Genomic DNA, 23,793 nt, shown 5'->3' on the forward strand with positions numbered 1-23,793 from the left:
CACTATGATTATTTTTTTTTTCCAGTGTACACAATATCAATGGTGAGAGCAGTGGAATAGAGCCAACCAGAAAATCATAGCTGCACTGTCGGCAATTTTTATGGTACAAAACTCTGAAAAAAAAACAAAATATTGAAAAGAAGCAGGGCATTCATAACTTTCTAACCACCAATAAAGAATAAGAAGCAGGGCCTCCATATCTTTCAAACCACCGATAAAGAATAAGAAGTAGGGCTTGCATAACTTTTGAACCACCGAAAAACAATAAGAAGCATGGCCTTCATAACTTTCGAACCACCGAAAAAGAATAAGAAGCAGGGCCTCCATAACTTTCGAACCACCAATAAAGAATAAGAAGCAGGGCTTTCATATCTTTCAAACCACCGATAAAGAATAAGAAGTAGGGCTTGCATAACTTTCGAACCACCGAAAAAAACAATAAGGAGCATGGCATTCATAACTTTCGAACCACCGAAAAAGAATAAGAAGCAGGGCCTCCATAACTTTCGAACCACCGATAAAGAATAACAAGCAGGGATTCCATAACTTTCTAACCACCGATAAAGAATAAGAAGCAGGGCTTGCATAACTTTCGAACCACCGATAAAGAATAAGAAGCAGGGCTTCCATAACTTTCTAACCACCGATAAAGAATAAGAAGCAGGGCTTCCATAACCTTCAAACCACCGATAAAGAATAAGAAGCAGGGCTTCCATAACTTTCTAACCACCGATAAAGAATAAGAAGCAAGGCTTCCATAACTTTCGAACCACCGATAAAGAATAAGAAGCAGGGCTTCCATAACTTTCTAACCACCGATAAAGTATAAGAAGCAGGGCCTCCACAACTTTCGAACCACTGAAAAAGAAAAAGAAGCAGGGCATCCATAACTTTCAAACCATCGAAAAAGAACAAGAAGCAGGGCCTCCATAATGTTAGAACCACTGAAAAAGAAAATAACCTTCATTATTTATATTAAAAGAACAAAAAAACTCTCACAAAAAAGACACTCTAAAAATATTATAGAGGTGTGACTTGTAAAGTAGAGTATCCTTGGTTAACCAAAAATACAAATATATTATGATAAGGTATATATATGGTTTGCTATTAATTCCCTAATATTCTGTACTAGCTACCCTACCTTGCAGGTAAGGTTGGCACCCTAATGTTAGCAATATGGCGCCCCTGCTCAATGTCAGTATCCCTGAATACCCTGTTCAACATCATAATGTAGATCAGATAGTGAAACAATATTCATTAATATCATATATGTGCATATCAAAAGATAAAAACATGTACCGTATATACTCGAGTATAAGCCGACCCGAGTATAAGCTGACCCCCCTAATTGTGCCACAAAAAACTGGGAAAACTTAATGACTCGAGCATAAGCCTAGGGTGGAAAATGCAGCAGCTACTGGTAAATTTCAAAAATAAAAATAGATACCAGAAAAGGGGAAACACACAAGCGCTGATCCTAAACACAAAGTCCCTAGCAGCTGGAGTCAGGGCAGGTAAGTGCCAATCCTGCTATATAAGTACTAAAAAATAAAAATTGCAACTGAAACCGCGCATAAAGGGACCAAAAACACGTATGAAGATATGTAGACACACGTGCAAACAATAGAATGGTACCTGGGGGGCTTCTGGGGGCTGGACAATACCAACCAAAAAGCAGAAAGAACCACCAGGGTCCACCCCTACCAGATCTGGGGGCCCGCCACACTATTATTGCAGGTCATTGGGTCACTCCTCAGCAGTGGTCACGGGTGGACCCTGGTGGTTCTTTCTGCTTTTTGGTTGGTATTGTCCAGCCCCCAGAAGCCCCCCAGGTACCATTCTATTGTTTGCACGTGTGTTTACATATCTTCATACGTGTTTTTGGTCCCTTTATGCGCGGTTTCAGTTGCAATTTTTATTTTTTAAAAATAGATACCAATAAAAGTAAAATTAATTGAGACATCAATAGGTTAAGTGTTTTTGAATATCCATATTGAATCAGGAGCCCCATATAATGCTCCATACAGTTCATTATGGCCCCATAAGATGCTCCATATTAAAATATACCCCATATAATCCTGCACAAATGTGGATTATGGCCCCATAAGATGCTCCATACAGATATTTGCCCCATATAATGCTGCACATGGCCCCATAAGATGCTCCATACAGATATTTGCCCCATATAATGCTGCACATGGCCCCATAAGATGCTCCATACAGATATTTGCCCCATATAATGCTGCACATGGCCCCATAAGATGCTCCATACAGATATTTGCCCCATATAATGCTGCACATGGCCCCATAAAATGCTCCATACAGATAACTGCCCCATATCATGCTGCACATGGCCACATAAGATGCTCCATACAGATATTTGCCCCATATGCAAATAATAAGCAATAAAAAATTACATACTCACCTCTCCAGCCCCCGGCACTTGCTATAGTCACCTGCTCCCCGTTCCACCACTGATCGCCGCTGTGTCTTCCCCATCCTCTGCACCGACGTTCAGGAAGAGGGCGGTGCGCACTAATCGCGTCACCGTGCCCTCTGACCTGAGCGTCACTGCGGAAAATGCAGCGGCGCCGACGGTGGAATGAGGAGCAGGTGAATATCATGCACTGCCCCGTCATACTCACCTGTTCCTGGCGCCGTCGCTGCACGTCTGTTCTCCGGCTCCGCATTTTCTTCCTGTAGTGAGCGGTCACCGTTACCGCTCATTACAGTAATGAATATGCGGCTCCACCCCTATGGGAGGTGGAGCCGCATATTCATTACTGTAATGAGCAGTACCATGTGACCGCTCACTACAGGAAGAAGCTGCAGCGCCGGGGAAGAAGGGGCCTGCGGGGACCGCCCCAGGAGCAGGTGAGTATAATTAGACAGCCCCCGCTCCCCCTCCCCTGCCGACCCCTGGGTATGACTCGAGTATAAGCCAAGAGGGGGACTTTCAGCCCAAAAAAATGGGCTGAAAATCTCAGCTTATGCACTCGAGTATATACGGTATATGTCTGCCAATAATACAATATGTCAAATTGAGGTATCCAGACGAATGCATAGATGAAACAATAAATTTAGCCATTAATCAAAAGTATGCAGGAAGAAGTATGCATGAATATGGAACAATATAAGATTCAGTATACATATATACATGTATTGCTCAACACACAATCTCTATGAAATAATGTCCCAAAGAAGCAATAGGCTTTTCAGATATGTAAATGTATACAGTTTGTTATGCTTATTCATATAATCAAAAGACAAAATTCAAGATACTTGTCAGTTTGCATGTCCCATAGTCAAGAACGTGCATAAGCATACCCATTGATATGGGAATCAACCAAAATTAGTAGAAAATATTAATAACATGATACTTATCAACCATCGTAGTATATGGGTACTTGTCCTGATGCGTACATGAATATTGGATCGCTATCTAAGCTACATTCTGATTATACTTTAGGTGTGTAATAGGGTATTCAGGAATACCGACGCTGAGTGGGGGGCGCCATATCGCTAATAGTAGGGTGCCAACCTCCGTGGCAAGGCAGGGTAACTAGTAGAGAATTAATAGCCCTTCGTATACTCTATGATAATATATTTGTACTTTTGGTCAACCCTAGGTACTATACTTTTTTTAAAAAATCACACCTCTACAATATCATTTTTAGAGTGTCTTTTTTTGTGAGTTTTTTTGTGCTTTTAGTTTAAATAATTTAATTTAACATTACATTATATTTAATTTTAGACTATAATTTAATATTATAATAATCATAATACATAAAATAATAATAATAATAATACCGTAGTAATAATAATAATAATAATAATAATAATAATAATAATACCGTAATAAAAAATATTTAATTTAATTTAAATAATATTTTTTGTTTTATAGAGGTCTATCTTTTTCGCTGGTTACAAAACACAGGACACCATTGAATAAATGTACTGTAGGTAGCACAAACTATGAAGGAAAATACCCCATAAGTTAACATCCGAGTTTTAATACTGATGAGGTACAAGTACGCTATAACAAAACAGCTTTGCGAAAATGGGTTCCTGGCTCAGTTACGGTAATTTCTTTACAGTAGTTATAGTCATGGCCGAAAGTGTTGGCACCCTTGATATTGTTACAGAAATTGAAGTATTTCTCCCAGAAATTTATTGCAATTATACATGTTTTGACATACACGTGTTTATTTAATGTGTGTGTAATAAAACACAAAAAAAAATTAGTAAAAAAAAAGGCAAATTGGACATAATTTTACACAAAACCTCAAAAATAGGCTGGACAACATTGTTGGCACCTTTCTAAAATTGTGGGTCAACAACTATGTTTCAAGCATGCTTGTTCAAACTCACCTGCGGTAAGTAACAGGTGTGGCAATATGAAAATCACACCTGAAACCAGATAAAAAAGGGAGAAGTTGACTCAATCTTTGCATTGTGTGTTTGTGTGTCACACTAAGCATGGAGAACAGAAAGAGGAGAAGAGAACTGAATGAGGACTTGAGAACCAAAATTGTTGAAAAATAACAACCTCGAGGTTCATCTCCAGAGATCTAGATGTTCCAATGGTGCGCAATATAATCAAGAAGTTTACCACCCATGGCACTGTAGGTAATCTCCCTGAACGTGGATGGCAGAGAAAAATTTATGTAAAGTTGCAATGCAGGATAGTCCGAATGGTGGATAAGCAGCCCCAATCAAGTTCCAAAGAAATTCAAGCTGTCCTGAAGGCTCAGGGTGCATCAATGTTAGTGTGAACTATGTATAGACATTTGAATGAAATTAAACGCTATGACATAAGACCCAGAAGGGCCCGACTGCTGACACAGAGATATAAAAAAGTTAGATGGCAGTTTGTCAAAATGTATGTAAGCCAAAATCTTCCTGAAAAAGCATCTTGTGGACAGATGAGACCAAGATAGAGGTTTTTGGTAAAGGAGATCATTCTACTGTTTACCGAAAATGGAAAGAAGTCTACAAAGAACTGCATACAGTGCCTACAGTCAAATATGGTGGAGGGTCAAAGATTTTTTGGGTTCGTTTTGCTGACTGTGGCACTGGGCGCTATGACTGCATGAAAGGAATCAAGAAATTTGAAGATCTGAAATATTTTGGGCGGCAATATAGTGCCCAGTATCAGAAATCTGGGCTTGCATTCTATGGTATGGGTCTTTCACAAGATAATAGTCCCCTTCAAGTAGCACCCAGAAATCAATGAAAACAAAGAGGTGGAGAGTTCTGAAATGGCCAGCAATGAGTCCGGATCTAAATCCTATTGAACACCTGTGGTGATATCTAAAAATTACTGCCGGGAGAAAGCGCCTTTCAAATATGAGAGACATGAAGAAGACGAGTGCTCCAAAAATCCAGGTGAGAGGTGTAAGAAGATCGTTGATGGTTATAGGAAGCGATTGATTGCAGTTATTTATTCCAAAGGGTGTGCAACCAAATATTAAGTTAAGGATGCCAACAATTTTGTCCAGACCATTTTGGGGGTTTTGTGCGAGATTATGTCCAATTTGCCTCTTTTTCTCTGTTCATTTTGTGCTGTTCCAATACACACAAGGAAATAAACATGTGTATAACAAAACACGTGTAATTACAATAACATTCTGGGAGAAATATTTCATTTTCTGGAACAAATTCAAGGGTTCCAATACTTTCGGCCATGACTGTACGTATGCGGTTGTTAGAAAGCTTGAACATTTATTTAGAAGGTAACGACCTCCATAGCTTGTGCTATGAGATCATTTTCTTAAAAAAAAAAAGCTCATTTTCGTTTTTTCTTCTTCCAATATTGCTAATAAAACTACAGTTGCTCTTAATGGGAATCTGTCACCAAGTTTCCAGGTTTTTGCTACTTCATCTGAAAGCAGCACAATGTAGGAAAAGAGACCCTGATTCCAGCGATGTATCTGAGTGCAATAGTTGTGATAGAATCAGAGTTCTTACATGTAGCATGTAGAAGAACTCAGAAAGCTGCCAGGCTTTCTATGTACATTGTCTATTGACAGTGAGATGCTTATCAATGGAGTGGGTGTGGTTGGAACAGGCCTGTAATCTAGGCTGTGATAATCTCCTGGTGCTAAAACCTTCATTGTATGGAAACCACAGCACTCAGCCTAAAATGTGACACATCGCTGAAATCAGCTGCTACATTAACTGCATTGATGGAAGGGTAACTTTTTCGATCAGCCAAACCCAGCCATACCCCAAAGAGGAGAACTTGTGGATCGGGTACAATCAGTAGCCATATCGCAAACCACATTAAAAGTTAAAACACCCTAAACTTAAAGGGTAAAGCTAACCCTTTAAAAGACTACTCTGACTCACCTAGCGATAGTAGCATGTACCTATGGATGCGCTGTTGGGTGGTGATCTACCATCTACCTTGTGCTCCAAGTGTATTCCCTTTATAATGCAGAAACAAAGGATCATCACGAAGAAGAAAACAAATGGAAAGTACAAAACACTGACAATAAAAGTAAGATTGGCGTCCTCCACCTGTGCTGCATCATCCTGTCCTCATCAGCACCGGCGCAGTGGACAGCGCATGAAGACCAGACTAGTTCATTAATAACGGGGAAGCAAATCTGATACCCGGCCGCTTATTACATAAGGAAATGAGTTATCAGCAAATATTACATGACACACTGATCCTTCAGCTGCTTCCAGTCTTTCCTTCATGTCGGCTGCAAATACACCGGGAGCCATAGTGTGGGAGATCTGGTTACAGCTTCAGACCAAGGGAGCGCACGTCCTATAGAGAAGCCCGGAGAGTCGCAAGGTCAAAGATAAGTGGGCGCTCGGGCGTCAGCGGCCATGTGTGATCCTGCCAGGCCCCGTCCGCTCGAAACACTTCTTACGCTAGATGACAACTTAGCATTCAGCACAGAGAAATGTGTCCCATCCCCGGGGCTGACGGCAGTGATGTCAACGCTTCTTGTAGACAATGATGTCACCGATGCACAACATCAAAACTTACTGCTCTGCAGTCACAGCCGGCCCTGGTGCGGCAGTAATGGACGGGGAGGAGGAAGAGCGGACTAACCGGAGCCGCAGAGAAGAAATAAAGCAATGTCTGCATCAAAGATCAGTCCTATGTAAAAGTAGATTGTGGCATCAGGATAAGCGGGGTCAGATACATGTGTGCTGTGTGTGTACACTGTATATATATATAACAATGTATATAACTGTGTGCGTATGCATATGTGTGTGTCCACTGTATATATATAACAATGTATATAACTGTGTGCGTATGCATATGTGTGTGTCCACTGTATATATATAACAATGTATATAACTGTGTGCGTATGCATATGTGTGTGTACACTGTATATATATAACAATGTATATAACTGTGTGCGTATGCTTATGTGTGTGTCCACTGTATATATATAACAATGTATATAACTGTGTGCGTATGCTTATGTGTGTGTACACTGTATATATATAACAATGTATATAACTGTGTGCGTATGCTTATGTGTGTGTACACTGTATATATATATATATATATATATATATATATATAACAATGTATATAACTGTGCGTATGCATATGTGTGCATACTGTATATATATATAACAATGTATATAACTGTGTGCGTATGCATGTGTGTGTCCACTGTATATATATAACAATGTATATAACTGTGTGCGTATGCTTATGTGTGTGTACACTGTATATATATATAACAATGTATATAACTGTGTGCGTATGCTTATGTGTGTGTACACTGTATATATATATATATATATAACAATGTATATAACTGTGCGTATGCATATGTGTGCGTACTGTATATATATATAACAATGTATATAACTGTGTGCGTATGCATATGTGTGTGTCCACTGTATATATATAACAATGTATATAACTGTGTGCGTATGCATATGTGTGTGTACACTGTATATATATAACAATGTATATAACTGTGTGCGTATGCATATGTGTGTGTACACTGTATATATATATATAACAATGTATATAACTGTGCGTATGCATATGTGTGCATACTGTATATATATATAACAATGTATATAACTGTGTGCGTATGCTTATGTGTGTGTACACTGTATATATATATATAACAATGTATATAACTGTGCGTATGCATATGTGTGCATACTGTATATATATATAACAATGTATATAACTGTGTGCGTATGCATATGTGTAGATTTTTGTAGATTTTGTAGATATTTGTAGATTGTGAGCCCTCGCGGGCAGGGTCCTCTCTCCTCCTGTACCAGTTGTGACTTGTATTTTTCAAGATTATTGTACTTGTTTTATTATGTATACCCCTCCTCACATGTAAAGCGCCATGGAATAAATGGCGCTATAATAATAAATAATAATAATAATAATAATAATAATGTGTGTGTCCACTGTATATATATAACAATGTATATAACTGTGTGCGTATGCTTATGTGTGTGTACACTGTATATATATATAACAATGTATATAACTGTGTGCGTATGCTTATGTGTGTGTACACTGTATATATATATAACAATGTATATAACTGTGTGCGTATGCATATGTGTGTGTCCACTGTATATATATAACAATGTATATAACTGTGTGCGTATGCTTATGTGTGTGTACACTGTATATATATATATATAACTGTATATAACTGTGCGTATGCATATGTGTGCATACTGTATATATATATAACAATGTATATAACTGTGTGTGTATGCATGTGTGTCCACTGTATATATATAACAATGTATATAACTGTGTGCGTATGCATATGTGTGTGTACACTGTATATATATAACAATGTATATAACTGTGTGCGTATGCTTATGTGTGTGTACACTGTATATATATATATAACAATGTATATAACTGTGCGTATGCATATGTGTGCGTACTGTATATATATATAACAATGTATATAACAGTGTGCGTATACATATGTGTGTGTATACTGTATATATATATATATAAAAATGTATATAACTGTGTGCATATACATATGTGAGTGTGTATACTGTATATGTATAACAATGTACATAACTGTGCGTATGCATATGTGTGTGTACACTGTATATGCAACAATGTATATAGCTGTGTGCGTATACATATATATATACATACATTCACACAGATTTGTATATATATATATATATATATATATATATATACACTAGCTGAAGAGCCCGGCGTTGCCTGGGCATAGTAAATATCTGTGGTTAGTTATAGCACCTCACGTCTCTTATTTTCCCATCATGCCTCTCATTTTCTCCCTTACACCTCTCATTTTCCCCCTCACTCCTCTTATGTTCCCCGTCACTCCTCTCATACCCCCCTAACACTTGTCATTTCGACCTCACATCTGTCATTTTCCTATCACTCCACTATTTTCCCTCACTCCTCTCATTTTGCACTCACACCTTTTAATTTTCACCTCACACCTCTCATTTTCACCTCAGTATATACATGTTTGTCATCTCCCTTTATATAGTATACACCTGTATGTCTTCTCTTGTATATTGTATATACCTGTATGTCATCTCCCCTGTAAATAGTATATACCTGCTGTATGTCATCTTCTCCTGTATATTGTATATACCCGTGTGTCATCTTCCTATAGTATATACCTGTATGTCATCTCCTACTATATATAGTACAGTGGGGCAAAAAAGTATTTAGTCAGTCAGCAATAGTGCAAGTTCCACCACTTAAAAAGATGAGAGGCGTCTGTAATTTACATCATAGGTAGACCTCAACTATGGGAGACAAACTGAGAAAAAAAAATCCAGAAAATCACATTGTCTGTTTTTTTAACAATTTATTTGCATATTATGGTGGAAAATAAGTATTTGGTCAGAAACAAACAATCAAGATTTCTGGCTCTCACAGACCTGTATCTTCTTCTTTAAGAGTCTCCTCTTTCCTCCACTCATTGCCTGTAGTAATGGCACCTGTTTAAACTTATTATCAGTATAAAAAGACACCTGTGCACACCCTCAAACAGTCTGACTCCAAACTCCACTATGGTGAAGACCAAAGAGCTGTCAAAGGACACCAGAAACAAAATTGTAGCCCTGCACCAGGCTGGGAAGACTGAATCTGCAATAGCCAACCAGCTTGGAGTGAAGAAACCAACAGTGGGAGCAATAATTAGAAAATGGAAGACATACAAGACCACTGATAATCTCCCTCGATCTGGCGCTCCACGCAAAATCCCACCCCGTGGGGTCAGAATGATCACAAGAATGGTGAGCAAAAATCCCAGAACCACGCGGGGGGACCTAGTGAATGAACTGCAGAGAGCTGGGACCAATGTAACAAGGCCTACCATAAGTAACACACTACGCCACCATGGACTCAGATCCTGCAGTGCCAGACGTGTCCCACTGCTTAAGCCAGTACATGTCCGGGCCTGTCTGAAGTTTACTAGAGAGCATTTGGATGATCCAGAGGAGTTTTGGGAGAATGTCCTATGGTCTGATGAAACCAAACTGGAACTGTTTGGTAGAAACACAACTTGTCGTGTTTGGAGGAAAAAGAATACTGAGTTGCATCCATCAAACACCATACCTACTGTAAAGCATGGTGGTGGAAACATCATGCTTTGGGGCTGTTTCTCTGCAAAGGGGCCAGGACGACTGATCCGGGTACATGAAAGAATGAATGGGGCCATGTATCGTGAGATTTTGAGTGCAAACCTCCTTCCATCAGCAAGGGCATTGAAGATGAAACGTGGCTGGGTCTTTCAACATGACAATGATCCAAAGCACACCGCCAGGGCAACGAAGGAGTGGCTTCGTAAGAAGCATTTCAAGGTCCTGGAGTGGCCCAGCCAGTCTCCAGATCTCAACCCTATAGAAAACCTTTGGAGGGAGTTGAAAGTCCGTGTTGCCAAGCGAAAAGCCAAAAACATCACTGCTCTAGAGGAGATCTGCATGGAGGAATGGGCCAACATACCAACAACAGTGTGTGGCAACCTTGTGAAGACTTACAGAAAACGTTTGACCTCTGTCATTGCCAACAAAGGATATATTACAAAGTATTGAGATGAAATTTTGTTTCTGACCAAATACTTATTTTCCACCATAATATGCAAATAAAATGTTAAAAAAAACAGACAATGTGATTTTCTGGATTTTTTTTTCTCAGTTTGTCTCCCATAGTTGAGGTCTACCTATGATGTAAATTACAGATGCCTCTCATCTTTTTAAGTGATGGAACTTGCACTATTGCTGACTGACTAAATACTTTTTTGCCCCACTGTATATACATGTATGTCATCTCCTGTATATAGTATATACCTATATGTCATCTCCCCTGTATATAGTATATACCTGCTGTATGTCATCTCCTCTATATACCTATGTCATCTCCTCTTTTATATAGTATATACCTGTATGTTATCTCCTCCTGTATATAGTATATACGTGTGTCATCTCCTCCTGTATATAGTATGTACCTGTAAGTCATCTCCTCCTGTGTAGTATATACCTGTGTATCATCTGCTCCTGTATATAGTATATATCTGTGTATCATCTCCTCCAGTACATAGTATATATCTGTATGTCATCTCCTCCTGTATATAGTATATACCTGTGTATCATCTCCACTGTATATAGTATATACCTGTGTGTCATCGCCCCTGTATATAGTATGTACCTGTATGTCATCTCCCTTGTATATAGTATATACCAGGTTGTCATCTCCTGTATACAGTATATACCTGTGTGTCATTTCCTGTATATAGTATATACCTGTATGTCAGATCCCCCTGTATATAGTATATACCTGTGTCATCTCCCCTGTATATAGTATATATGTGTGTCATCTCCTCCTGTATATAGTATATACCTGTATGTCATCTCCTCCTGTATATAGTATATACGTGTGTCATCTCCTCCTGTATATAGTATATACCTGTCAGTCATCTCCTCCTGTATATAGTATATATTTGTGTCATCTGCTCCCATATATAGTATATACGTGTGTCATCCGCTCCCGTATATAGTACATACGTGTGTCATCTGCTCCCGTATATAGTATATACCTGTGTGCCTACCTGTGTGCCATCTCCTCCTGTATATAGTATATACCTGTGTGTCATCTCCTCCTGTATATAGTACAGTATATACCTGTGTGTAATCTCCTCCTGTATATAGTATATATCTGTGTGTCATCTCCTCCTGTATTAGACCGCATTCACACATTATTTGGTCAGTATTTTTACCTCAGTATTTGTAAAGGCCCCTTCACATTTAGCGACGCTGCAGCGATACCGACAACGATCCGGATCGCTGCAGCGTCGCTGTTTGGTCGCTGGAGAGCTGTCACACAGACCGCTCTCCAGCGACCAACGATGCCGGTAACCAGGGTAAACATCGGGTAACTAAGCGCAGGGCCGCGCTTAGTAACCCGATGTTTACCCTGGTTACCATGCTAAAAGTAAAAAAAAACAAACACTAGATACTTACCTACAGCCGTCTGTCCTCCAGCGCTGCGCTCTGCTTCTCTGCTCTCCTCCTGTACTGTCTGGGAGCCGGAAAGCAGAGCGGTGACGTCACCGCTCTGCTTTCCGGCTCACAGCCAGTACAGGAGGAGTGCAGAGCACAGCGCTGGAGGACAGACAGCGGTAGGTAAGTATCTAGTGTTTGTTTTTTTTTACTTTTAGCATGGTAACCAGGGTAAACATCGGGTTACTAAGCGCGGCCCTGCGCTTAGTTACCCGATGTTTACCCTGGTTACCAGTGAAGACATCGCTGGATCGGTGTCACACACGCCGATCCAGCGATGTCCACGGGAGATCCAGCGACAAAATAAAGTTCTGGACTTTATTCAGCGACCAACGATCTCCCAGCAGGGGCCTGATCGTTGGTCGCTGTCACACATAACGATTTCATTAACGATATCGTTGCTACGTCACAAATAGCAACGATATCGTTAACAATATCGTTATGTGTGAAGGTACCTTAAGCTAAATTGGCAGCCTGATAAATCCCCAGCCAACAGGAAGCCCTCCCCCTGGCAGTATATATTAGCTCACATATACACATAATAGACAGGTCATGTGACTGACAGCTGCCGTATTTCCTGTATGGTACATTTGTTGCTCTTGTAGTTTGTCTGCTTATTAATCAGATTTTTATTTTTGAAGGCTAATACCAGACTTGTGTGTGTTTTAGGGCGAGTTTCGTTTGTCAAGTTGTGTGTGTTGAGTTGCATGTGGCTACATGCATGTAGCGACTTTTGTGAGATGAGTTTTGTGTGGCGACATGCATGTAGCAACTTTTTGTGTCGAGTTGCATGTGACAGGTTAGTGTAGCAAGTTGTGTGCAGCAAGTTTTGCGCATGGCGAGTTTTGCGCGTGGCAAGTTTTGTGTGGTGCGTTTTGAGTATGTGCAAGTTTTGTGTGAGGCAACTTTTGCATATGTTGCAACTTTTGTGCATGTGGCAATTTTTCTGCGTGTGCAAGTTTTGCGTGTGGCGAGTTTTCCATGAGGTGAGTTTTGCATGTGTGGCGAGTTTTGCGTGAGCCTAGTTTTGCATGTGGCGAGTTTAGGACGTGGTGAGTTTTGAGCGGCGACTTGTGTTTCGACTTTTATGTGGCGAGGTTGGTGTATGTGTGGTGAAATGTGTGCTGAGGGTGGTATATGTGTTCAAGCACATGGTAGTGTGTGGTGCCTTTTGTGTGTGTGTTCATATCCCCGTGTGTGGTGAGTATCCCATGTCGAGGCCCCACCTTAGCAACTGTACGGTATATACTCTTTGGCGCCATCGCTCTCACTCTTTAAGTCCCCCTTGTTCACATCTGGCAGCTGTCAATTTGCCTCCAACACTTTTCCTTTCACTTTTTTCCCCATTATGTAGATAGGGGCAAAATTGTTTGGGGAATTGGAAAGCGCGGGGTTAAAATTTCGCCTCACAACATAGCCTATGACGCTCTCAGGGTCCAGACGTGTGACTGTGCAAAATTTTGTGGCTGTAGCTGCGACGGTGCAGATGCCAATCCCGGACATACATACACACACATTCAGCTTTATATATTAGATATATATATATATATACTAGATGGTGGCCCGATTCTAATCGGGTATTCTAGAATATGCATGTCCACAGAGTATATTGCACAGCCACATAGTATATTGCCCAGCCAAATAGCATATTGCCAAGCCACATAGCATATTGCCCAGCTACGTAGTATATTGCCCAGCCACGTAGTATATTGCCCAACCACATAGTATATTGCCCGGCCACGTAGTATATTGCCCAGTCACGTAGTATATTGCCCAGTCATGTAGTATATTGCCCAGCCACGTAGTATATTGCCCAGCGACGTAGCATACAGCACAGGGCCACGTAGTATATTGCCCAGTCATGTAGTATATTGCCCAGCCACATAGTATATTGCCCAGCCACATAGTATATTGCCCAGCTACGTAGTATATTGCCCAGCTACGTAGTATATTGCCCAGTCACGTAGTATATTGCCCAGCTACGTAGTATATTGCCCAGTCACGTAGTATATTGCCCAGCTACGTAGTATATTGCCCAGCCACGTAGTATATTGCCCAGCTACGTAGTATATTGCCCAGTCACGTAGTATATTGCCCAGCCACGTAGTATACAGCACAGAGCCACGTAGTATATTGCCCAGCTACGTAGTATATTGCCCAGCTACGTAGTATATTGCCCAGTCACGTAGTATATTGCCCAGCTACGTAGTATATTGCCCAGTCACGTAGTATATTGCCCAGCTACGTAGTATATTGCCCAGCCACGTAGTATATTGCCCAGCTACGTAGTATATTGCCCAGTCACGAAGTATATTGCCCAGCCACGTAGTATACAGCACAGAGCCACGTAGTATATTGCCCAGTCACGTAGTATATTGTCCAGTCACGTAGTATATAACAGTGGCCACGTAATATATAGCACAGCCCACGGAGTATATCACACAGCCCACATAGTATATAACACTGCCCATGTAGTATATAGCAGCCACGCGGTATCTAACACAGCCCACGTAGTATACAGCAGTGTAGGCACCATATCCCTGTTAAAAAAAATAATTAAAATAAAAAATAGTTATATACTCACCCCCTAGGATCCAACGAAGCTCCGGCGATAGGCGCGTGGCTGCCGCCATCTTCCGTTCGCAGGATGCATTGCAAAATTACCCAGATGACTTAGCGGTCTCGCGAGACCGCTAAGTCTTCTGGGTAATTTAGCAATGCATCGCTGGGAACGGAAGATGGCGGCAGGCGTGAGTGGCTCAGCGGACAACTTAGGGTGAGTAAAGCAGATTTTTTGTTTTTTTATTATTTTTAACATTACATTTTTTACTATTGATGCCGCATAGGCAGCATCAATAGTAAAAAGTTGGGGACACACAGGGTTAATAGCGGCGGTAACCGATTGCGTTACCCGCGGCATAATGCAGTCAGTTACCGCCGGCATTAACCCTGTGTGAGCGGTGACCGGAGCGGAGTATGCGGGCGCCGGGCACTGACTGCGGGGAGTAAGGAGCGGCCATTTTCTTCCCGGACTGTGCCCGTCGCTGATTGGTCGTGGCTGTTTTGTGCAGTATATTGGTTTACCTGGTGAAAATAAACAAGTGAGATGGGAATATATTTGGTTTTTCTTAAGTTGCCTAATAATTCTGCACAGTAATAGTTACCTGCACAAACAGATTTCCTCCTAAGATAGCCAAATTAAAAAAAAAACACTCCAACTTCCAAAAATATTAAGCTTTGATATTTACGAGTCTTTTGGGTTGATTGAGAACATAGTTGTTGATCAATAATAAAAATAATCCTCTAAAATACAACTTGCCTAATAATTCTGCACACAGTGTATACATTTATATATATATACACGTGTACACACACATATAAGCATACGCACAGTTATATACCGTACATTGCATACATCTACATATATACAGTATGTGTGTGTACACGTATATCTATAATATAACGCTGGGAGCGTCACTCTGTCCGAAGCCTTTATAGACTGCGCAAGCGCCGGCGCAGTCTGGACCCCACAGAATGACGCAGCCCAGGAGATCGCGGTATGCGTAAGCACTGAACGCACACCGCGATCTCCAACGGAGAAGCAGGGACGTGCCAGGAGGGTGAGTATGCCATATTCACCTGTCCCGTTCCAGCGCTGCGCGCCGCTCCATCAGAGGCATTCACAGAAAAGAACACGGTCCCTACAGTCAAACATGGCGGAGGTTCCCTGATGTTTTGGGGTTGCTTTGCTGCCTCTGGCACTGCACTGCTTGACCGTGTGCATGGCATTATGAAGTCTGAAGACTACCAACAAATTTTGCAGCATAATATAGGGCCCAGTGTGAGAAAGCTGGGTCTCCCTCAGAGGTCATGGGTCTTCCAGCAGGACAATGACCCAAAACACACTTCAAAAAGCACTGGAAAATGGTTTGCGAGAAAGCACTGGAGACTTCTAAGGTGGCCAGCAATGAGTCCAGACCTGAATCCCATAGAACACCTGTGGAGAGATCTAAAAATGGCAGTTTGGAGAAGGCAGTCTTCAAATATCAGGGACCTGGAGCAGTTTGCCAAAGAAGAATGGTCTAAAATTCCAGCAGAGCATTGTAAGAAACTCATTGATGGTTACCGGAAGTGGTTGGTCGCAGTTATTTTGGATAAAGGTTGTGCAACCAAGTATTCGGCTGAGGGTGCCAATACTTTTGTCTGGCCCATTTCTGGAGTTTTGTGTGAAATGATCAATGTTTTGCTGCTTTTTGCTTCATTCTCTTTTGTGTTTTTTCATTTAACCCCTTAATGACCGCCAATACGTCTTTTAACTGACCTGAGATATAAGAGAATAGCCTCCCCATACAGATGACAATCCAGCATCTGTCAGTTGTACACTATAGCTGACAACTTGCTGTACCAGCCACGATCAGTATTTGCACCATCTAAATCTGTTTAACCCCTTAGATGCTGCTGTCAATAGTGACTACATCATTATAAATGGTTAACAGTGTGTGGGGGCTTCTTCTTTGTCACAATTGGTGCCCTCAGATCATGATTTTGTTGTCCTGATGTTTGCCATGGCAATTCATGACCAAATAGCGGCCTTACAGTCTGACGGCAGTAGTAATCTGTTTAGAAGTTAGCAACATTTAGGTGGTAAAAATACACATTTTCATTTCTGTCATACCACTTTGCATTAATTCCTGTAAAGCACCTGAAGGGTTAATAAACTACCTGACCGCAGTTTTCAATATGTTTAGGGGTGCTGTTTTTAAAATGGTATCACGTTTGTGGGTTTCCCAATATATGGGACCCCTAAAGTCACTTCAAACATGGATAAGTCCCTAAAAAAATAAATTTTGTAAATTTCTTTGAAAAAATGAAAAATTGTTGCTACATTTTTAAACCTCCTAAAATGCTAACAAAATAAAATAACATTTTACAAATGGTGCTGATGTAAAGCCGACATGTGGGAAATGTTATTTATTAATGGTTTGCTGTTGTATGACTATCTGGATTAACAGGATAATCATTCAAATTTAGAAAATTGCTAATTTTTTAACATTTTTCTAAAATTTTTGATATTTTTTATAAATAAACACAAAAAATGTTGAACAAAATTTACCATTATCATAAAGTATAATGTGTCACGAAAAAACAATCTCAAAATCACTGGGATTTGTTGAAGCGTTGCAGAGTTATTACCACATAAAGTGACACTGGTCAGATTTCAAAAATTTGGCTCGGTCACTAAGGGGTTAAAGACAAATTAAATAAAGATAATAATACCAAATAATTTGTGATTGCATTCATTTTCAGGAAGAAACTGAGTATTATCTGACAGAATTGCAGGGGTGTCAATACTTTTAGCCATGACTGTATATATATATATATATATATATACACATATCTGTGTGAATGTATGTGTATATGTACACGTATATGTATATGTACTTATATATGTGTATATATATGCATACATTTACATATATATGTGTGTGTTTCTTCACTTCCTCTTCAAGGCTGAAGTTTTCTAACAGCATCAAACTCAGCACTGCTGCATCTGCTGCCCTGATCGGTTCTGCTGTACATGCACGTCCTGTATGCGCTGTATGTCCATATACTTGTCCTACATTCCTCATGGACAGCTGTCACCTCTCCTGGTCTGTTCCCCTGGTCTGGTCTCCTGGTCTGGTCCACCGGTCTGGTCTCCTGTTCTGGTCCCCTGGTCTGGTCTCCTGATCTTGACCACTGGTCTGGTCCCCTGGTCTGGTCTCTTGTTCTTGACCCCTGGTCTGGTTCCCTGGCTTGGTCCCCTGGTCTGGTCTTCCGGTCTGGTCTCCTGGTCTTGTCCCCTGGTCTGGTCCCCTAGTCAGGTCTCTTGGTCTGGTCCCCTGGTCTGGTCTCCTAGTCTAGTTCCCAGGTCTGGTCTCCTGGTCTGGTCCCCTGGTCTGGTCCCCTGGTCTGGTCTTCCGGTCTGGTCTCCTGGTCTTGTCCCCTGGTCTGGTCCCCTAGTCAGGTCTCTTGGTCTGGTCTCCTAGTCTAGTTCCCAGGTCTGGTCTCCTGGTCTGGTCCCCTGATCTGGTCGCCTGGTCTGGTCCCCTGGTCTGGTCTTCCGGTCTGGTCTCCTGATCTGGTCCCCTGGTTAGGTCTCTTGGCCTTGACCACTGGTCTGGTCCCCTGGTCTGGTCTCTTGTTCTTGACCCCTGGTCTGGTTCCCTGGTTTGGTCCCCTGGTCTGGTCTTCCGGTCTGGTCTCCTGGTCTTGTCCCCTGGTCTGGTCCCCTAGTCAGGTCTCTTGGTCTGGTCCCCTGGTCTGGTCTCCTAGTCTAGTTCCCAGGTCTGGTCTCCTGGTCTGGTCCCCTGGTCGCCTGGTCTGGTCCCCTGGTCTGGTCTTCCGGTCTGGTCTCCTGGTCTTGTCCCCTGGTCTGGTCCCCTAGTCAGGTCTCTTGGTCTGGTCCCCTGGTCTGGTCTCCTAGTCTAGTTCCCAGGTCTGGTCTCCTGGTCTGGTCCCCTGATCTTGTCGCCTGGTATGGTTCCCTGGTCTGGTCCTCCGGTTTGGTCCCCTGGTCTGGTCCCCTGGTCTGATCCTCTGACTCAGATACAGCCACTGTTGTGCTTTGTGTTCTGCATGCTGCTATATCCGTATCATCTTTTTCTGGCAAATCTGGGGCACCTACTTTTTAGTGTCTCTATGAAGGGTGCTGTGAACACATGCCAATCATTTGTTATGCAGGGCTCTCACTTCCCCAGTGTGTGACATCTGAGCACATTGTAAAGAAATCATAAAAACGTTCCCGGGAAGTGTAGACATCAGACTAATGTGTGATGGATCTTCTGTAACCCTGGCATTCATCTCAGGCTCAATGAGGCGTGTGGGCTTACTATAAATACACTTACTGATGAGGACATGCTCACACTGTATTCCCCAACTAGAAGGAACAGTCCTGTTAATGAACGGTTAAACAGACATGTAAATCTTCATCTGTGTTACATAAGAGAGCAGAGCAGGCGATGCATGCCCTCTCATATACTGTATATCATGTAAACCACCATGGAATCAATGGTGCTATAAAAATAATAATAATAATATACTGCTATAAAGACCATCATACATACTAGGAATGAGAGCAACCCACCCTGAGAGATACCGAACAGGAACAGGAGTACAAGTAATCATCACATTACAAGCATAACACATAATAACACACGATCCACAACTCATAAGTCACCAGCACAATGATGGAAGCAGCAGACATCACCGTGTACTATGTACATAATAAGCTCACGGACACTTAAACCTACAACTAGGATTGTTACTTGTAATATTAAAAAGGTTCTGCAACAGCTAAAGTCCTACTTGTAAGTTACACACTTCGCATCAGTAGCACAAACACACACCCCGCATCAGTACCACACACGCCACATCAGCAATACATACCACATCAGTAACACACATCAGTAATACATACCACATCAGTAACACACATCAGTAATACATACCACATTAGTAACACACACATCAGTACCACACACGCCACATCAGCAATACATACCACATCAGTAACACACATCAGTAATACATACCACATTAGTAACACGCACATCAGTACCACACACACATCAGTACCACACACACATCAGAAACACACACATCAGTAATGCATACCACATTAGTACCACACACACATCAGTACCACACACACACCAGAAACACACACATCAGCAATACATACCACATCAGACACACATCAGTAATACATACCACATCAGTACCACACACACACCAGTAACACACACACACCAGTACCACACACACACCAGTAACACACACACACCAGTAACACACACACACCAGTAACACACACACACACACACACCATATCAGTACCACACACGCCACATCAGCAATACATACCACATCAGTAACACACATCAGTAATACATACCACATCAGTAACACACATCAGTAATACATACCACATTAGTAACACACACACATCAGTACCACACACACATGAGTACCACACACACATCAGTAACACACACACGAGTACCACACACACATCAGTAACACACACACACATCAGTACCACACACACACATCAGTACCACACACACATCAGAAACACACACACACATCAGTAATGCATACCACATTAGTACCACACATACACATCAGTACCACACACACATCAGTAACACACACACGAGTACCACACACACATCAGTAACACACACACACATTAGTACCACACATACACATCAGTACCACACACACATCAGTAACACACACACACATCAGTAGCACACACACACACATCAGTAGCACACACACATGAGTACCACACACACACATCAGTAACACACACACACATCAGTAACACACACACACATCAGTACCACACACACACATCAGTAGCACACACACATGAGTACCACACACACACATCAGTAACACACACACACATCAGTACCACACACACACACACACACATCAGTACCACACACACACATGAGTACCACACACACACATCAGTACCACACACACACATCAGTACCACACACACACACACATCAGTACCACACACACACACATCAGTACCACACACACACACACACACACACACATCAGTAACACACACATCAGTAACACACACACACACACATCAGTACCACACACACATCAGTACCACACACACATCAGTATCACACACACACACACACATCAGTACCACACACACATGAGTACCACACACACATCAGTAACACACACACATCAGTACCACACACACACATCAGTACCACACACACATCAGTAACACACACACATCAGTAACACACACACACATCAGTACCACACACACACATCAGTACCACACACACACATCAGTATCACACACACACATCAGTACCACACACACGAGTACCACACACACATGAGTACCACACACACACATCAGTACCACACACACACATCAGTATCACACACACACATCAGTATCACACACACACATCAGTACCACACACACGAGTACCACACACACATGAGTACCACACACACACATCAGTACCACACACACACATGAGTACCACACACACATCAGTAACACACACACATCAGTAACACACACACACATCAGTACCACACACACACATCAGTACCACACACACACACACACACACACACATCAGTACCACACACACACACATCAGTCACACACACACATCAGTACCACACACAGTCACACACACACACCATGCATAGAGACAGTTATAACAAAGTACCACTTACCTTCAGGGTTGGCACTGATGAAGACCCGGACGCTTTTCCCCGTTGGCACAAGGTGTGGGGGCATTGTACAGAGGTTCCCAGAGAAAGCTGCTCTCCTGATAGCGGAGTCCCGGGGGCACGGTGCCCTGCTGGTAGCTCCAGACGGCCACATGTCTCCTGCTTCACATGCCAGGGACAAGAAGTGAAGTCGGTGAGTCACTGCTGGGCAACTTCGTACCCGCTGGCACCCACATCTAAATGGTTAACCACTGCATGCAGAGAAGGGCCATGCCAACTATGGCAGAAACACAGCTCAGCGGCAGAGGCGGGCAGTCTCCGGGATGCCCGGCCCCACAGGCAGCAGTGAGGAGCGCCCCATGGACTCGCAGTGCCGGCGGCGGACGGGAGCTTGTTCTCCTGCAGTCAGGATCGGCAGCTATTGCTACAGCTACTGGGAACATGTGACTGGGAGAATCTTCACTCCCTGATCTCCCTCCTCTCCCTGCCCAGCTACTAGCAGAGGAGGGGCGCCATCGCTCCAGAGACCACTGGCATCCGCGGCGGGATGGTTCAAACTGGGCACCGCTCCGTGCAGGAACCGCAGACAGCAGCGTGCGCACAGCAGGGACCGACAGCAGCGTGCGCACAGCAGGGACCGACAGCAGCGTGCGCACAGCAGGGACCGACAGCAGCGTGCGCACAGCAGTGACCGAGAGCAGCGTGCGCACAGCAGGGACCGAGAGCAGCGTGCGCACAGCAGTGACCGAGAGCAGCGTGCGCACAGCAGGGACCGAGAGCAGCGTGCGCACAGCAGTGACCGAGAGCAGCGTGCGCACAGCAGGGACCGAGAGCAGCGTGCGCACAGCAGGGACCGAGAGCAGCGTGCGAACAGCAGTGACCGAGAGCAGCGTGCGCACAGCAGGGACCGAGAGCAGCGTGCGCACAGCAGGGACCGAGAGCAGCGTGCGCACAGCAGGGACCGAGAGCAGCGTGCGCACAGCAGGGACCGAGAGCAGCGTGCGCACAGCAGGGACCGAGAGCAGCGTGCGCACAGCAGGGACCGACAGCAGCGTGCGCACAGCAGTGACCGAGAGCAGCATGCCCACAGCAGTGACCGAGAGCAGCGTGCGCACAGGAGGGACCGAGAGCAGCGTGCGCACAGCAGTGACCGAGAGCAGCGTGCGCACAGCAGGGACCGACAGCAGCGTGCCCACAGCAGTGACCGAGAGCAGCGTGCGCACAGGAGGGACCGAGAGCAGCGTGCGCACAGCAGTGACCGAGAGCAGCGTGCCCACAGCAGTGACCGAGAGCAGCGTGCGCACAGCAGTGACCGAGAGCAGCGTGCGCACAGCAGGGACCGAGAGCAGCGTGCCCACAGCAGTGACCGAGAGCAGCGTGCGCACAGCAGGGACCGAGAGCAGCGTGCCCACAGCAGTGACCGAGAGCAGCGTGCCCACAGCAGTGACCGAGAGCAGCGTGCGCACAGCAGTGACCGAGAGCAGCGTGCGCACAGCAGTGACCGAGAGCAGCGTGCGCACAGCAGTGACCGAGAGCAGCGTGCCCACAGCAGGGACCGACAGCAGCGTGCGCACAGCAGTGACCGAGAGCAGCGTGCCCACAGCAGGGACCGAGAGCAGCGTGCGCACAGCAGGGACCGAGAGCAGCGTGCGCACAGCAGTGACCGAGAGCAGCGTGCGCACAGCAGTGACCGAGAGCAGCGTGCCCACAGCAGTGACCGACAGCAGCGTGCGCACAGCAGTGACCGAGAGCAGCGTGCCCACAGCAGGGACCGAGAGCAGCGTGCGCACAGCAGGGACCGAGAGCAGCGTGCGCACAGCAGGGACCGACAGCAGCGTGCCCACAGCAGGGACCGAGAGCAGCATGCGAACAGCAGTGACCGACAGCAGCGTGCCCACAGCAGGGACCGAGAGCAGCGTGCGCACAGCAGGGACCGACAGCAGCGTGCCCACAGCAGGGACCGACAGCAGCGTGCGCACAGCAGGGACCGAC

At 43.7% G+C, this 23,793-nt stretch overlaps 1 protein-coding gene across 1 annotated transcript in view; it reads right to left on the bottom strand.

Annotated features, from left to right (window-relative positions):
- Window positions 1–22,037, bottom strand: part of NWD2 (NACHT and WD repeat domain containing 2) — a 378,873-nt gene extending 356,836 nt beyond the window's left edge. The window contains exon 1 of the mRNA XM_069744623.1: window positions 21,805–22,037. Coding sequence (XP_069600724.1) covers window positions 21,805–21,955 — 151 coding nt within the window. The 5' untranslated portion in view covers window positions 21,956–22,037. The remainder of the gene's footprint in view (window positions 1–21,804) is intronic.
- Between the last annotated feature and the right edge of the window lie 1,756 nt (window positions 22,038–23,793).

This window comes from Ranitomeya imitator, chromosome 1, assembly GCF_032444005.1.
Source record: "Ranitomeya imitator isolate aRanImi1 chromosome 1, aRanImi1.pri, whole genome shotgun sequence".
Lineage (NCBI taxonomy): Eukaryota > Metazoa > Chordata > Amphibia > Anura > Dendrobatidae > Ranitomeya > Ranitomeya imitator.